This window comes from Tachypleus tridentatus, chromosome 6 (genome assembly GCF_004210375.1).
Source record: "Tachypleus tridentatus isolate NWPU-2018 chromosome 6, ASM421037v1, whole genome shotgun sequence".
Lineage (NCBI taxonomy): Eukaryota > Metazoa > Arthropoda > Merostomata > Xiphosura > Limulidae > Tachypleus > Tachypleus tridentatus.
The window spans coordinates 49244397-49262814 of NC_134830.1; the positions used below are offsets into that span (position 1 = coordinate 49244397).

The window sequence follows — 18418 nt, forward strand, 5'->3', positions numbered from 1 at the left end:
AAACACTTTAACGTAGGATGATGCAAGAAGTACTGAAACGAGGAGAAAATAAAGTGTGATGAAAGTTTTATTGAATATAGTTTTACATGGACAGGTAATGAAGATGGACCAAGTGGGTTGTGTGTTGAATGTGGAACAGTGTTGAGTAACAGCAGTTTGCATCCAGCAAAGTTAAAACGGCATCCAGAAACCAAACGCTCCCAATTAAAAAATCCAGCTTTCGAGTATTTCAAAAGAAAGTGTTTGCAATTAAATGCGAGGAAAGCTACATTTCGTTTGTTTGTCCATGAGGACAACAAAGGTGCTCTTATTGCTTCATATCGTGTTAGTTACCGTATTGCAAAAGCAGGCGAAGCTCATACAATTGCAGAAGATTTGATAAAACCATGCACAAAAGATTTGGGAGAGTGCATGATTGATGAGAAATTTCATAAAAATATTAACTCTGTGCCCCTTTCTGACAGCTCGATTTCTCGAATTATCAAGGACATGTCAGCAAATTGCGTAATGGAGTTAATAAAGCAAGTAAAAACTTGTCTAACTTTTTCGTTTCAGATGAATGAATCAATAGATGTCGCAGGTTATGCGTTGTTGCTTGTGTTTGTTCGCCATATTCACGAATCTAGTTTTGAAGAAGACATGCTAATTTACCTACTCAAACAACAGGCGAAGAAATATTTAAACTGATCGATTTATTTATAGAAGATTTGATTTGGTTTGTTTTGAATTTCGGGCAAAGCTACACGAGGGTTATCTGCATTACCCGTCCCTAATTTAGCAGGGTAAGACTAGAGGAAAGGCAGCTAGTCATCACTACTCACCGCCAACTCTTGGGCTACTCCTTTACTAACGAATAGTGGGATTGATCGTCACTTTATAACGCCCCCACGGCTGAAAGGGCAGGCATATTTGGTGTGACGGAGATTCGAACCCGCGACCCTCAGATTACGAGTTGAGTGCCCTTTGGAGGGTCGAAACGTCGTTCTCTCCTTATCAAGAACTGTTATTATCCGTACCAGCAGCTCAGAGATACAACGTACTCGTACGTCGCTTCATATTACTTGATCTTCTGTGTCAAGAATGGAACATTCCAATTACAACATAGTCGTAGGGGTGAGAGTGTTCGAGTAACATGTAAAATGATCGGTATTACAAATCGCGGTGAGTTGGCATTTTTTCCACACAAAATTATATACAAAATGTATAAAATTAGTAATTATTATTGTAAGAGCACCCTAAAATTTATAAGTGGTACCTCTGAATACTGCTAAGAAGGAACTGGGGACAAACGCTTTGTTTAATTTTTAATAACGTAGCAAACCGTTACACGATGGCTTACCAGGTAATACTTTCCATACTCAGTGTATTGTATGCTTACTTCCTTCACATGAAATGTTTTGAATACGTGTCAGTCTAGAAACAATGGATCATTCTATGATCTAAACATCAAAAATAAGTGAATTTTTATTTTTACTTCATTTATTTTTGTATACTTGGCTAAAAATTAAAATGCAGTTGTAAAACTAGATTTCGGCTTCACTGAATATTAATTTGTATGTGAGGTATATTTATCATAGACAACTATATAACAATTTAAAATTATTTAAGTTCACAGAATTGATACTTCAGATAATACTGTTGTGAAATCAAGAATAACATATTACTCAAACATTTCCTAAAGATTACTAATAAATATAACAGCAATCCATATGTGTGTACTGTTTATTAACAGTAACAAACTTTTATTGTTACTGGTTTTACGTTTCAGTGAGTGATATATTTGTTTGTATGTGTTCCTTAACATCAGCTTGACTGATTGTTGAAAAAAATCGTTATAACTTAGGGTTTATGATTGGAAGAATTAGATGCATTTCGCCTGAGAACTTATCAGTGCGAAGGGGGTTGATCTTTATAGCAAGTTCTGCCTTTTCACTGGTTCGTCGATTATTTGCGGTATAACGCATTCATGCATTGCTGCCACTGTAACGGATTTAATATTAGTCAAATATGTATGTTTTCTTCAGTTTTAATATATCTTTAGAAATGTGTGTAATATATGTTGTTAAATGTTTATTGCGCAAGTTCCGCCTCTTCCCTCACTTTATAGAAGATTCTTGAGTGTAAGAATCAATATGTAATACGAAAGCACTTACCTATCTTCAAATACTGTTGTTCAGTTAATTTTCGAAACCTCGCCTGATGAGTATAAAAGATAGCTGTCGCTAGACGCGAGGAGTCCGTAACAAAATATTGGTCTTTACAATCAGTATATTATATGCCTCGGAAGCTATAATTATGATAAACGCTTATTAATCAGAAAACTACAGATATTTGACGAGGAACGTTTATAGATGTAGCACACTACAAATTTCAGTGAACTAACTTCGGACGTTAGTATTTCTACGAGGACATTTAATATTGCCATCGAGAAAAAACTCGTGTGAAGAATACAGCTAGCTAGTATTCACGTCAAGTGAAATGTTTCTTCGTTGGTTTGTACTGAATTTCGCGAAATGCTATACGAGGGCTATCTGTACTAGCCGTCCATAATTTAGCTGTGTAAGGCTAGAAAAAAGGCAGCTAGTCATCACCACCTACTACTAACTCTTTTACTAACGAATAGTGGGATTGACTATCACTTTATAACTCCCCCACGGGCGTTACTAATTCTTAAGAAAGTCCACAACTTGAAATAATAGAAGTATATTCTTCATGCACATGATTTTCCTCATTCGTGTACAACTTCTGAAAGGTGATTTTACTGTGCTTTATTCTTCAAACTCTGCTCGGCATGGCTAAATTGGTTAAGGCGTGCGACACGTAATTTGAGGGATGCGAACCCTTTGGAAACCTTAAAGAAATATATTTTGTATACCTATGCGAGTCCTGAAAATATAAAGCTAATGTAATTAATGTTCTTGTCACGTGGTCGTCACTGAAACAAGCGCTGAAAAGGCTGTTATAATTCGCAGTAAATAAGTTATGTTACTGAATGATATTGTTAAAATATCGTTAAAAATCAATTTTATTGATTGATATTATTAATTAAAATCCATAGTGTGAAATAAAATTCCAAAAACATATTGAAAAAGGCGTTATGTGACAGTCAATCCCACTATTCTTTGGTAAAAGAGTAGCTCAGGAGTTGGCGGTGATGAATAGCTGCTTTCCCTCTAGTCTTACACTGCTAAATTAGGTACGGCTACGAGGGTGGCCCTCGAGTAGCTGTGCGCGAAATTTAAAAATAAAAAAATCATGCTGGAGTTTGTTCGTCACTGTTTTAGCAGCATTAGAGCTAAGCAGTGAAAACACCAAAAACGAGCATTCTTGTGTATTCTTGCTTTTTTAGTAATACTCAACATTATACATTATCGCTTTGCAACAAAACTATCACCTGATTGTTCTTAGGCTAACTATGTGTTTATGCTGAATGCTCAACATTCATGTCGATTTGTTCTTTATTTTTTAAATACATTCAGTGATACAATAGCAAGTTAGTGTAATTAGGAAGTTTTATGACAATGAGATTACCCAAAAGCTAATTAAATTTACCAAGTAGTTTTAGCTAAGCCTTACACATTACATTCATGTATTAGACTACAAACAGGCCCTATTGTTACTAATATTATAGAATCAATGCTTAAGAAAGTGGTGAATAAATGTTAATAAATATTGTTTTGGTATTTTAACACGTATATTATCTACTTGGTCTTACAACTTAAAGCAAAATTAACGTTTATTACTATCAAATATCTTTTATCCTTTGTATAGTCGAAATATTTGAAAATCTGTTGGAATATCCCTATGTTTATTTACTTCCTACCCTAGAATAGTGGAAATGCTCAAGAATGCTATTTACGTTTCTTTCACAGAGCACACGTACTTTTGTTCACAATAACATTTTTCTGTAGTGTTTACCAAAAATGTCGAAGTTAGAGAATTACGCAGAAACTGGTGAAATAAGTAAAAACGTATTTTAGAGGTACAAACAAATTCATTTCAGTTAAATTATATAATTTTCATTAATTGTTTCCTGTTATTTTACGTGGACTGTTATAACTGTGAATATGTAAAAGCTGTTTAGTATTGAAATTTTTCACAGTGTAAAGGAACAGTATTTCATTATTACTCAGTTTAAAAACATACACATGAAGTGTTGGATCTATTGGTAGGTGAAACAACTCTTTATACAGAATTTTCTTCTGTGAAGTAAATACCCTAACCATCTGAGTACAAAACTCACCCCTGCTTGTTGTATTAGAAGTGTAACATTGAAATAAATCGTCATAGCTAAAACAATGTACGTATGACAACAAAGTTTTGGGACTTTACAAGCTGATAATAGAATAAAGTATAGGTTTATCAAACACCAATACACAACAGAATAAAAAGTGTTGTACTAACGTTTTATCAGGTAAAAATTTAATCTAATTTCCTCAAACCTATTATCGCATTAGGAAGTTGGTAGCTGTACATTTGAAAGGGGGGGGAAGTGTCCATTCATTTTGATAACTTCCATATCAAATATTTGTACCCAACTACCTTTCTGTAATGGATAATTTTAATGATTTAAATCAACAGTTTCTTTCATACTTTAAGCAGCTAAACACTATTGATAGTGTAGTCTGGACCTTGATAATAGTAGAAGTTTTAAATCTGAGATGATTATCTTTCAATCATTGTGAAAGACTGGGGTAATTAGTTGGCTGCTCTCTATCTTCATGTTGTGATTCAGTGTTTCTTTAAGACACAGACATTTGTTTTTCTCACAATCCTTATTTTATTAATGTAGGGACTTCACCAAACACACATCAGTTTAGTCATGAGGCCTTGTTTACTGGAAGAGAAAAATAAGCACTTTCAGTGTCCGATGGACCAAAATAACAAAACCTGGAAAAAATATCATTAAAAGGATGGACAGCCAAAATATTTAAGGTAAAACATCCCTCCCACAGTATTGTAAGCTATTTAAACTGTGTGTATTAAATACACAAAAGAAAAAAGAGAAAAGAAAAGAACGAAGTCCCTTCACCAACAAATATAAAGTTGTTTATTTTCCCACAATAACTCCCAGTCAAAAGACGTGTTAAGCAGAAGATGGTAGAGAATGAGAGAGGTCTTCAAAGACATGGTTGTAAGGCTTGATTTATCTCTGTATAAACAAATAAAAACAAATTTACTACACAACTATTTTAACTTAATTTTCTACTTGAATATCAGTTGTTTATATGAATTATTAGCCAGTTAACTGAAAAACAGTTTAACCAATTTGAAGTAGTAGACACTCATTAGTAAAGAAATAATTCTGTAATACATCTCAAAAAGCACTACAGGTGTGCTGTATGAACAGGTAATTCCCAGACTATGAGAGAGTTATGTAACAAACATGATTTCACTAAACATACAACACAAAGGTTCTAATTGAAAAAATGTTTTAATACATAATTTTGATTAGTAAAACATTCATTCATGATTTGTTACCTCACAACATACACAAAGGCCATTAGTTGTTCCCTCAAAACGTACACAGAAACACCATTAGCTATTTCTTCACAACGTACATAGAAACACTAATAATTTACCTAAATTTCTCACTTGATTTTAATTCCAAACCTTGGAAAGAATAACCCAATTTCCAGTGAGACTAGAAACCTTGTGTTTCTATCATCAAATATTTACATTCACTTGGAATAACAAATGCAACCTACACACGCCATCTGTACTTCCTTGGTCAATCACAGAACTAACTTTTACATTTAATTTATTGCAAATGATAAGAAATGTGGACAGATATATACAATTTCTAATATTAATTTCAACAGTTGTAGACCAATACACAGTAACATGTTTCAGGAAAAAGTCCTTAAACAAATTAAAAGTCCTTTTAATATTTATTAAAACAATTTTAAATTGAAGTATGTGGCAGACAAATTGTTTCCATTACGAAGTTGTACTTTTTTTTTTAACTTATCTTAGAAAAAGCAAAATATTTAATATAAAAAACCTGTATTTATACACTATGGTAATGTAGCAGTATGATTTCTAATGTTATTATGAATCAGCGAATCTTGATGGTTACATGTACCCAACTTATGTTATATAAAGTACTGTTCTAAATACACAGTATATTTAACTAATAACAAACTTTATATCTTTGTTGTTTAAGTTGTGTACTTCAATATAACATTATTCAAACACACATTTCTAGATAAATTATTCCATCATTATTTTTGGTCTTTTATAAGAACTACAAATACTATTACCAACAGCAGGTCTAAGTTTCATACAACACCTGGTCTCTTGGTACAGGACTTTAGATCTAGGTACAGATAGAAAACACCCAGCAAGGAAGGACAAACCAATTGTTAATAAATATCATTATCTATACACAATTCACCCAGACAATAGTTGTAGCAGCCACCATAGCATCACTGAAGACTTTTACACAGTACGTGAACACCAAAATGGGGTGTTATTTTGACACAGACAAAACAACTTTCCATTAGGACTAACACTAGAAGTCTTTTAGCACACAACACCTTACATGTAAATAAAACATCATTAACATTCATTAAGTAGAGATCATATTATGTTAAGTCTTTTAAATGTCTATGTTTCAAACTTATACACCAAGTCTATACTATGTTATCACATATGTAAAACAGTTTTTCTTGTGCACATAATTCAGTGGAAATTTTTCAGTAGACTAAAAGAATGGAACAAGTGTACTTACTTTTTTACCAGAAGCAGCTCCAACCTTTGCTTTAGCTGTTCCTCTAACCTTTTTCATCCTGTTCTTTCTTTCCTTTCTCTGTTTTCTTCCTGTTTTAACTCTTTCTGCAAGTCCATTCTAATAACAGATAATTGAGATAAGCTTTCAAATAAATGTGTGTAGAAAATACCCTTATGGTCACTTCTTAATTGGTTGAAACATACCCATGTTAGTTCACGAAAGGTTAAAGTTACAAACTTTTAGAATAATCAAATAAATTATTAAAAAAGTTTATTTTTCACACTGATACATACTTGCTGAGCAAATGCTAATTCAATCAAACCCTCCACTAGTTTTCTACTACCACAACTTTGTTATCAATACAGATTAATTCAGGTAAGAAGAAACCAAACTTGTAATTTAGCAGTTTTTAATACACATTAATCAGAACTATAAATGAGCTGCCAATATGAAATGTTGCAGTAGTTAATCCATCAATTTACAAATCAAATTTAATTAATGGCTCATTGTTAGGTGTCCTTTATCGTTAACATCTCTTGTTCTTCTCTATGAATATATAACGATTACTTTTTCCTACTAGATACATATCTACTAGAATTACCTGTTAACTGAATACAAAATAAGTAAAATCTTACTAAAGATCCCCAATGAAAGAAAAATACTACATGAAGTAGTTTGCATCACCTAATTTTCAAGGTGTAATACCTAAAGAATAATCAACAAGTACAGAAAAATATCACCTGTAATTGTATTAAAAGAACCAAACACCTGTCCAATACAGATCAGCAGAAAGAAGGTGTGTTCAAATGATCAACAGGGTGATGCATTCACTTTTGAAATAATAATTTAAAGGATGTGTTGCAGTAAGAAAACTCCTGTTAACATATGGGAACAAAATTATAAAACAACGATCAAAGGTGTTTGGACAAATCAGACCATGTTTCAGTAATTTGGATGTGATCAAAGACAATACTTGAGATAAGGAACCAATGGAACTTAAAGAATCTTGCTTGAATCCAATACTTAAATATGGGAGAGGTTCAAGTTTGGGATTGCATATCTTCAAAGTGTCATAAAATTGATGGCAGATTGACTGCAGCAAGGTCCAAACAAATTTTAACCCACCATGTTATCCTTGTGTTACATGATTTACTGGTCCAAAAACTTCATCTTAAAGTAAGATCATTATTCAAAACTTAGCTGAAATTATTAAAAGTTGTTTGAAGAAGAAAAAAAAAAAAAAGTGTGTGTGTGTGTACAGTAAAAGTTTTGCAATTAGCCCCCTTCAAATCTAGATTTCATTATCATTAAGATGGACAAAGTATAAAAACAGCAACTTAGACAACTTTTAGAAGCATGGAACATTATTCCACAAGAGTTTGTAAAAACATTATCTGAAAGTGTCCATAGTAGAATAATGGTGGTTTTGAAGAAAAAGGTAGACATATTTACATATTTGCTGTTAGTTTATATAAATAGGGAAAAACACAACTATGGATTGTTGGTTACTCTTGGAATTGCTATAAGTAGTATCCAAAACAAATGCTGCAATAAAAGTGCACAAACAAGTTTGCAAATTCCAACTTCATTAAGCTATACAGATTATAATGCAAACCAAAGTAGACTAAAAATCTATCCAACTGGCATCACTTTGCTTGTTGGTTTACTCTTTTTTTTTTATTATAGCTCTTATTTTGTTTTGGATAATTCTTACAGCAATCCTGTGAACAACCATCTTTCCATTAAAATTTTATTATTTTTTTCTCCAATTTATCTGTTCACTTTTTATCATGTCCAGAGCAACTATAAACTTTGTTTTGCTGTATCCCCAACAGCTGTAACTTGTACAAGCAAAACTACAATCACAAATTTATAAAATATAATCTTTAGCTTGACTTATGCACAAGTGTATAAAGCTGCCAAAGTGAGAATCAAATTTTATAAATATGTGACCACAGTTTTAATTCTTCTGTTATTACTTTTTTGTAACAGGATTCCTACTTTATTTCAAAATTACTAATTTTTTAACAGCCCCCCTCATGAGCTGGGGGGGGGGACTTTTACTGAACAACAAGAAAAAATATCCAATTTGTTTTCCAAATTTGAACTAAAAAGTTTTGAGAAGACATTTTCTACACACTTTTAAAACTGGGACTGCAAGAAGTGATTTGAAGTGTTAAGGTAACTGAAATCTGTCACCACATCACAAGAAACATGAGTGCCCAAATGACATCAATTAGCAAATTAAAATTGTTCCAATAGGTTATGTCCAAAACCATACTCTTTGAAAATTTGTGGATTAAACTTACTTTAAATATTCAATAAATTACCAAATAAAGACACTGACTCCCGAGTGATATACTAATACTCTGGTTTATTTATGTTATACCTGTATAAAGTATAAATTTGACTTTCAGAAAATGTTGGATGTCTATCCAGTCCCATTTGTTTGGTTGAATTGGGTTTAAAAGACAAAGTACATTCCTATGTTTACCATTTACAAAAAATATCAGAATATCAAAAGTAGATACTCAGATTAATCAAGCAAACTATTAGGTTGAGGAATAATTTGTGAGCATTTTTAAATAATTTCATTCAAGCATTACATGCAAGACTATACAATACTTCAATGCATGAACACATTACGCCCAAAACATTTATTATGATACTTTATTTCATGTAATACCTAGGTAAATAGTATGCATTGTTTTAAACGAAATTGCAAGAAATTAAATGCGAAAAGCAGATGGTGTCGAAAATGCTCAATTTTGTCCACTTGACATTCCATTTAATGAGCTGAAAATGAAAGCACAAATTAAAGACATATGAAAATCAAACACACCATCTATTAGAACAAAAAATTATCTACCAAATGACAAAATATTTTGCGAAAGCATTTCATTTATGAATATATTTTGTTAACTTGAAAAAACGCTCACGAATTATTCCTCAACCCAATAGAAAAATCTTATAGCAACAGTTTGAGCCATCTGAGGGCCTAGACTCACTGATGTGATCAGGTAGAAAGGTTGGTAGCAGATAAAAAGAGCTGCTGTTTTAGGACCTTTTAAATTGTTATACTCAAAATGTTAGCAACCATTTTAGTTATTAGCATATATGTACATAATGTATCATAACCAATATTTTGAATTGTGAGCTTTCCACTTAGGAATACAATAGGGTGATTTTTAGTCCACAAATTATTCAGAAATCTTTTCAACCCCTACTATAAATCTATAAATTAATACCATACTTAATAATTAAGCTATAAAGTGGGCTATATGAATAAGTTTCTTTAGAGTAAGGTAAATGTTAAATGTCAGAAATCTTCTTCATTTTAACATTTTTTAAACATTTCTTCTAATTGACAAATTCAGAAAAAAGAAAACACTAAAAAACTTAAAGGTCAAGTCACACCCCAGAACTAAAACATCTGGATACATGATGAGTGCTGTTGATAAGTACAAACAGTTGGAAAGCTACAAGATAAAATAACTAATATTTTCAGATTCACACAGTGGAGCGCCATTAAGCCGCGGACCAGTAAACTGCGAAATCGCTTAAGCCGTTGTAGCAAGTCTTGTGAGCGAGGATTATCATGGCTCACCGCTAATTTAAGAACGTGTAAAAATGCGGCTTACAAATTTAATCCTGGCTTTATAACTTCAAGGGAATATTTAAAAAGGATTTGCTTTAATTTGGGAAATAAATAAAATATATTACAATAGAAATCGACCGTTAATCTACCTTATCCGCTCTCTATGTCAGCTTTATGGAGGACGCCATTGTTACCAAATCACACCTCTCCATACATTAAAGTTAATCCGTGGTAAATCCATGAAAAAAAGTGATCAATAATTAAAGTATTATTTTTAATTCGATAATCCGATATAATGATCACGCAATGGTCCGGATGAGGCTCCTCAGCGGAGCTGTTGTCGACTTCGGCTTTTCAGTCACAAAGGTTTAAGCCGCGGACCACTTAAGCTGCGGTTAAGCAGGTTGACCTCCCAAATACTGCGACTTAACGGCACTCCACTATATTATGTTTACCATCAATCACTGCTTGGAACAGCAAAAATTTTAAACTTCCTAAAGTCACCTGTTCTTTCTCCATCCATGAGTGAGGGCTCTACAAAAACTATTTACACATAGCGAGAGAGAGAAACTAATTATAATAATGGAAAGATGATTAGAAAAAGGATAGCTTAGAGTCATGAATGATCTTTTATCCATATCTATTGATCTCCTTTGAAAGTTTTGTATATTATAGTGCACACAGGCTTTATCAAGTGCCAGTGACGGTTTACAGCGATATTTAATTTCTTTAGTGTATGTTGGTATATAGCAGACATTTGATTTTGAAGCTTTGATTTAACAAACCTGACTGAAGAAGCATTAAAGTGAAATATTAAGTCTAATTAAATATCTTTTCATTGTTATAAGTTGTTTATTTCTAGTTTACAATGTTAACATAATATAAAATCACCTGAGAGTGATTGTATACCCCATTCCAACTCAGATGTTAGGTTCTTTCTCTCCTAATTTAATATTGAGGGAGATATCTTTCTCTTATACAAAAATTGAGTTTAAGACATGAAAAGACAAGAATACAATTCTTATGAACTGAATCACATATACAGAAAAATAAAATATATACAAGTGACATACCCTAACAAGCCTGTATTTTGGCTCAAACTTTTTGGCATAATCCAACGTGTCATATATCAATGCAAATCCTGTTGTTTTTCCTCCTCCAAACTGTGTGTGGAAACCAAAGCAAAAGATGACGTCTGGAGTAGTTTTATACATACGAGCCAGCTTTTCTCGGATTTCTGTCTTTGGTACTGTCGCTCGTCCAGGATGCAAGACATCAACAACCTTATAAGAATAAACAACAATCACATTGAAGTTAGAGTTTCATACCAATGTTCTGTTATTTTATCAAAGTTCCAAATAGTCACTGGCATGAGAAAAATCAAAGATAAAAATGTAACTGACAATCTTTATTATGTATTATATATCCTGGTTTATAAATGGTGGCATCTTCTGTGATGAACACTTGTGTAAAATTTTAAAATGTTTTTTTTCGGAATTATGTTTAAAGAAAGCGAAACAGAGCAAGAAAGTTCAAGTATAAAAAAATATGTTTGAACACCACAAAACAATGCTGTGTTGGTCATAACAATTTTATACTAAGTATTATTACAGCTCATTTGTTTTGAGTACTTAAATTGGTCATCAAAACCAACAAAGGTTTTGTCTTTCCCTCAGTCAGATATTCTGAAACAGGTTTGTGAAGCTAACTGCAGATGTACATCACACAATTAATATGAAATGAAACTGTAATAAGTCCTATCTGAGTTTTCCCACTTAGATACACATACTACTATCCTCACCATCTACCTACATACTTATCAGTATTTTCTTTCCTTAAAATTGACAAAAATGGTATCACATATTATTCAATCATGCCAAAAAAAGCAATTACATCTTTTACATGAATGGGTAAGTGTTAAAAATATCAATTTTTGTTACTAGGTTTTTTTTTTAAAAATTATGCCTGGGTTTGTAATTTTACAAAATTAAAAAGCAGTAAGCAAGCCTAAAATTTTTGATAACCATTGCCTTACTTTATTTAACAAACCTATTTTGTCAAAGCTTAACTCATTATGTGTATAACTGTTCAAACTTCTAACAAATCTTCATTGATGTGTTAATGGCAGAATAAGTGATTAAAATTATTTGTCAACCTTTAGGAATACTGACTGAAATATACACTCAATAATTTGATAATATTCATACCTAAACAATTTAATCCATGATATTTCTATTAGATACTTGTCCAGCTCCAAATGCAAGTTGATTTATATGAAAATTTCAACAGTATAAAATGGTTATGTTTAAGCCTAATATACAAACTACAACTACAGAAAATATTTCACTGTTGAAACCTGGTTAATACAAATGTTTGGTCCAAGTGGCTTAAGTCTTATAATGCTATATATTTATTATTATTTTTTATTATATTGACCTAGCTAACATAACTTGCAATGACATGGTGCACTCATGTTAAATATCCAATAACGTAAAACTAACCTTTAGTCTTCCCTATGTTTTAGTGAACTAGTATTTTGTAATATACAGCCATTTTTTTTTTGCTATATCAGAGTCTGGGAACATTTTTCTGAATAGATGTCCTGCATGATTGGCCACAGCTAGAGGTAACTTACGAACAATGACAAATTGCGTGAACATCACTTATGCATTCATGGTTTCATATTCTGAATTCTTACTTATAAATGTCGTTATCTGCATTGTTTTTGTCTTCACCTCAGCCTTTTGTTAGTGAGATGTTGATTTTTGAATGTCTTCACAAACAACTGTTTATCTCGCCATGCGCCACAGAAAAATCGATGTGACAAATTGCAAAACGCATGATTGTCATTGACTTTTGATGCAATGACTGGATATTTTGCATTATAATCTTTCCTAAATTTTGATTCACAGTTTTAGTCCTTCTAGATTTGCCAGAAACAAGACAATCTGATGAACAAGGCCTCTTTTTTTCCATCTTGTGAACGGATGCATTGGTGTTTCTATGCTGCTTAGAAAACGAGAAATACCCATCTATGCAAGCGCTGATTGGCTGACAAGCACTAATGACGTAACTATGGATTCCCCCATGTACCCAGTATGGAGAAACACCACACTCAAACTATTGGTAGACGTCGGAGATACAAATATTTTTTATTATTTCAAGCACAAACATGATTATCGCAAGTAGCCATTTGGGCTGTCTTTTATTTATTATCAAAATTTATTTGTATCTTACTAGAAATTTTCTTTTCACCCCTTTCAAGCCCTGGAGAAACAATTACTTTATTGTATAGGCCTACATATAATAACTTGGGAATCACAACAAGTCGTAGTATTTGTCTGTATAAGTGTATATTCCTAATGTATACACCAAAATCGTAATGATTGGCATCTCTGTGAATGGCACTAACAACAAAAATCTGTATTAAAAATGTTCACACTTTGGATAACAGGTAAAAAATATTCAGACAATTACAAAAATTGCTGTGGTATGTGCAACAACCATTTCTTTTTAACACAATGTCACTATGACCACGTGTGAAGATTTGATTTCATCTTTATTGACGTAATTTTTAGATGTAGTAATGAGAAACTGGACATCTTAAACTTATTTTTTCAATAAACATTATCACTTGTGTGATAAAACTTCTCAATAAATGTTACCATTTTTATATGAACATGATGAAAGAACACAATCTGTACAATTTTTCAGTACTTACTAGAAATGTTTTTAGCAAATGTTCATTTTTGTGACTTTTTTCAATGAGGACTGATCAATGATTAGTAACTGCTACCACAGCTGCAGTTATTGTGGCTTTTCTGATAGTAAGATATAAATTGTAACTTATTTTAAAATATCAAGTATAAAAATTTGTATTTCTGTAAATTCATGGCATAAAGTTGGCAATTAGTTCAATTACCTATGATCACTGATTACATAGATGTCACCAAGTTAATTAGCTGAAGTTACAATTACATTATTGTCACCAAAACAATCTACTGATCAAAATTTGTTTCCAGTTGTTCCAACTATCCAATAGTTGAGATAATGTCATAATGTTTATCATTATTTTGCAATAAAATCAAAGCACAGTTTAATCAAGAAATCAACTAACTGAAATCTGTGATGTCTTACACAAAGGACTATTTGTGCTCTTTCCGCCATGGATATCGAAACCCAGTTTCTGGTGTCATAAGCATACAGATGTATTGCCATGTCACTAGCGTGCATGAAATTTGTTAACAATTATTTTTAATTATTCTAGCCATGCAAGTCTCATGATAACTGATTAATGAGACAGGTAGGTGATAAATCAAATGTTCCACTAATTGTCCAGGTTTATCACATGGTATTATTTATATTTTCATTTATTCTCAAAAACTAAAAAAATACATACAGTTATTAATGTAATAAACATACAACCACTATATCCAAAATACATGGGAACACGCTGTTTAAAATGGTGCATGGACAATGTCTCACTCAAATATTTTTTATATCATTACCATTTCACTTGTTGCTTTTTTGAAGACATCTTGAAAGTTTATTTCCACATGATAACCTAATTAGGTAGGTCATTTGTAATTAGTTTGTCTTTTTCAAGACGAAAAATTACACATTGTTGCATAAAACTGATGTCTCATTACAAAGAAATGGTTCTATTTCAATAAAACAATTGTCAAACACATTTTTCAGTTGAATATGAGAAACTGAAATTTTCTAAAAGTGGTTGAAAAATACAAAAGAAATGATTCATGTGAGGAAAAACTAGACCAACTGCCCACAACTGAAATGCCTTTAAATTCATTTGATTACCACATTCAAGTTTATAGTTCTAATTTTTCAAATTTTTTTCTTATGCTTTACCACAATAATGCCAAATTAATTGCAAAACTTTTCTATTTAATGAAGAGAAATGCAATATCAAGTGATAGTTAATTTTAAAGTGAGTAAGTAAACAGAGGTGAGAAATTGTCCTGGATCCGTTTAAAATATTTCGTCATTACACTTCAATGAAAGCATTTGGATATAAGAAAATATTGACAAGATAGTCAATAAAGATCAAAAATTTAAAAAAAACAGAAACAGACACACAGAATTATCCAACTTCTCAAATTACAATCTTAGCAACACTACTCACATATGCAGGTTTGTTAGGCACATTTATCACAGAAAGGATACCAAATTATAGAAAATGGTTCAGAGAGCTAATAGAACAATTCCATGATTATCTTCCACAGACAGGATAAGATCTGTCAATTGATTTTTCTCTTCAGTGGTTTTACAAAACTCTATATGAGACTGACGAGGTCAAGGCCTCTCATTTCTATATGCTATATAACAGAATGAAAGGAACTTTACAGAGGGAGTTATAGCAATTGCCAAGGCAAGCATTTACAGAGGTTCAGAAGGAAAAATTAATGATAGCTATATAAGGACAATCATGAAGGACGATGGGCCACTGTTATTTGTAAGTTATTATACATAAAAGAAAGTGGGCATGGTCAAACACTTTCCTGAGAACAGTTAAAAACTAGTGAAACATGTTTTCCATATTATCTGCATTGTTTTAGTTTTCTTGAGTTTGGCAATTCTTTCAAAGTATCTAGCTACTTAAATATCCATTCCATTAATATTCAATATACCAGTAATTAATATATTGATTTCTTAAAAGAATTCAGCATTTTCTCTTTCCAGTTTGAATAATTTTTAAAAATTATCAAAACTAAATGGATTACTTACCATCTGCTTTCTACAGAGCAGACGATTTGTCACAGACTTTCTTGTTCTCAATGTACACGTGGTCTCACTCTAAGAGGGAAAAAGGTGACTTCATGATGAGTATATACACTTAATTAGCATATTTGCATGTTACAATAAAATATGAGAACTACACTATCTTTTGAAAAACATCAATTTCAATGGGCAGTGTCATTCAATTGTCTTAAGTATAGACATGTTTTTATATTGTAATTTTAACTAATGTTGATTGTATGAGGAAATTCCTCTAATTTCAACAATGTTAATCTGCTACTTTCACAGAATCATTTTACAGTGTACCAATATCCTAATATAAAAATCAGCCCAAACGTTTTTTTAGTGTGTATTCAGCAATTTGGTGGTGTAGATACTTACCATATTTTTCCTCAGTTAAGGTTATGTGCAAGTCTGTGTTTTAAAAATCAACTAGCACAGCAGTTCCTGTTTTTTTCATTTATTGTGTTACTCCCAACAGAACATTTCAATAAAATATACGAGTATTTGATATTTTATACATATTGCTGTAGTAATTAATTGGTATCAACACGACTTCATAAAAATGAATCATGTACAGCAATGGCAACAGTGTGTACATTTCATTTTGAAAGTTTAAATTTATATCGCTGCAAATGTAACCAGATAAAATCGTTAACTTAAAAATCATTTATAGCTTCTTACATTTCAACACGTCATCAACGTTCCAAAAAATAACTGGTAAATTTGGAAGAATAACTGTTAAGTTAGCTTCTCAGTAATTCAAAGTTATGTAATAAATTACCAAACCAATGTATTCTCAAGAAGGCCGAAACGATTTAATACCCACAGAATTACTAAAACAATGTTCGACAAGGGATTAAAAAAAAAAAGTAGAAGTTTTAAAAACAAAATAATACAATCCCATTTAGACATGTCATTCAATACTACTTGTAAGACGCAGTTGTATAACCCTAATTTGAATTATACAATGCATAAGACATCAGTTTAGGCCTAACAAATTGTCTCACTCTTGTAAAAAGTAAAATACTTTCATTAAATGTAAAGCAAAAATTCTAGAAACTTTCAACTGTAACAATTATAACTATAAGACCGAATTAAACTAATGTTAAACCTCATGAAAAAGATTGATTTCCGAACACGATGGTGGTTTCTAATATACGGTGTTATTAAAGCAATGTTTAACATTCTATTTATATTACTTTTCTTGTCAATCAAAATTATAAAAATAATCCCTTCTTACATAAATACAGAATATCCACCAAATACAGGTGTGATATTTTTAATACATGTACTAACACAACTACGATTAATTTAGAATTAAAATGTACATTCATAACTTACCATCTTTATACAATCTAGTGCACCATAAAAAGAACCACTCGTCACTTCTCAAATAATAACGTTCTTCTGCGAGAGTTGTGTGGAATTTATTAAATTAATTCGTTATAATATTTATAATTGCAAAAATTAAATTACCACTACGTATTGAATTACATTTATTATATTGATAACAGAAAAATTGTTGTATGAAATTAATTGTATTTGAGCTACCAGTAAAAAACTAAGTTTGGCATGTAACACTTCAATATTGAAATTTATTATTAGAAATGACAGTACGTAGTGAATTTTACTGCATCACAAAACAACACCTATAAATATTTTCAAGAACTATTGTTAAAAATCTGTATCGAATAAAAATTCCTCCCAGATGATGTTATAAAAAGGGAACAAAACGTAGAAAACATGGTCATTACAGTTGAGACTGTAAGGAATAATCAATTGTTAATACACTATGGAGATAATAAACTAAGCATGATTCTTTAAGTTCAACCAGATTAAAGAAACCACAAAGAGCTAACAAAAGACAGGACAAAAGGAATCAGAAACTACTTCCCTATTTTCAATCAGATAAGAAATCTATTTTTTAAATAAACCGGTACACTGGTTTATTGATGGAAAGCCTCTTACTTTGTCGACTGGCATTAATTTTACAGCTGTAATATTTCAACCCGATTTGGTAATTAAAGGTGGAAAACTGCCTCCAGTGACGAAGATAAAAGATGAATGAATGCAAATACAGTTGGCATAAAGTTCCAGAAAAAGTAAAACCGGAAGCTACCTTTTCTATCGAAAACTTTTCTATGCTTCGTGATGTGTGGATAATTTGCCTGAAGGAAAATATTATCAACTGACTTCATATTTGTTTGTTTGTTTTTGGAATTTCGCACAAGCTACTCGAGGGCTATCTGTGCTAGCCGTCCCTAATTTAGCAGTGTAAGACTAGAGAGAAGGCAGCTAGTCATCACTACCCACCGCCAACTCTTGGG

At 31.7% G+C, this 18418-nt stretch overlaps 1 protein-coding gene across 3 annotated transcripts; it reads right to left on the minus strand.

Moving 5' to 3' along the window:
- Nucleotides 1-4756: 4756 nt before the first annotated feature.
- RpS24 (ribosomal protein S24) lies at nucleotides 4757-17521 on the minus strand. Of its 3 annotated transcripts, none has more exons than XM_076504551.1 (5): nucleotides 17433-17521; nucleotides 16077-16145; nucleotides 11405-11614; nucleotides 6734-6850; nucleotides 4757-4837 (listed from the first exon to the last, which is right to left on the minus strand). In XM_076504551.1, the coding sequence occupies exons 1-5, from the start codon at nucleotides 17433-17435 to the stop codon at nucleotides 4835-4837; spliced, it is 402 nt and encodes a 133-aa protein (XP_076360666.1). In that variant the 5' UTR covers nucleotides 17436-17521; the 3' UTR covers nucleotides 4757-4834. The 3 variants fall into 3 exon arrangements, with proteins under 3 accessions (XP_076360666.1, XP_076360665.1, XP_076360667.1); XM_076504550.1 differs by having other exon boundaries at nucleotides 4757-5152; XM_076504552.1 differs by lacking the exon at nucleotides 17433-17521 and adding an exon at nucleotides 17332-17352 and having other exon boundaries at nucleotides 4757-5152.
- Between the last annotated feature and the right edge of the window lie 897 nt (nucleotides 17522-18418).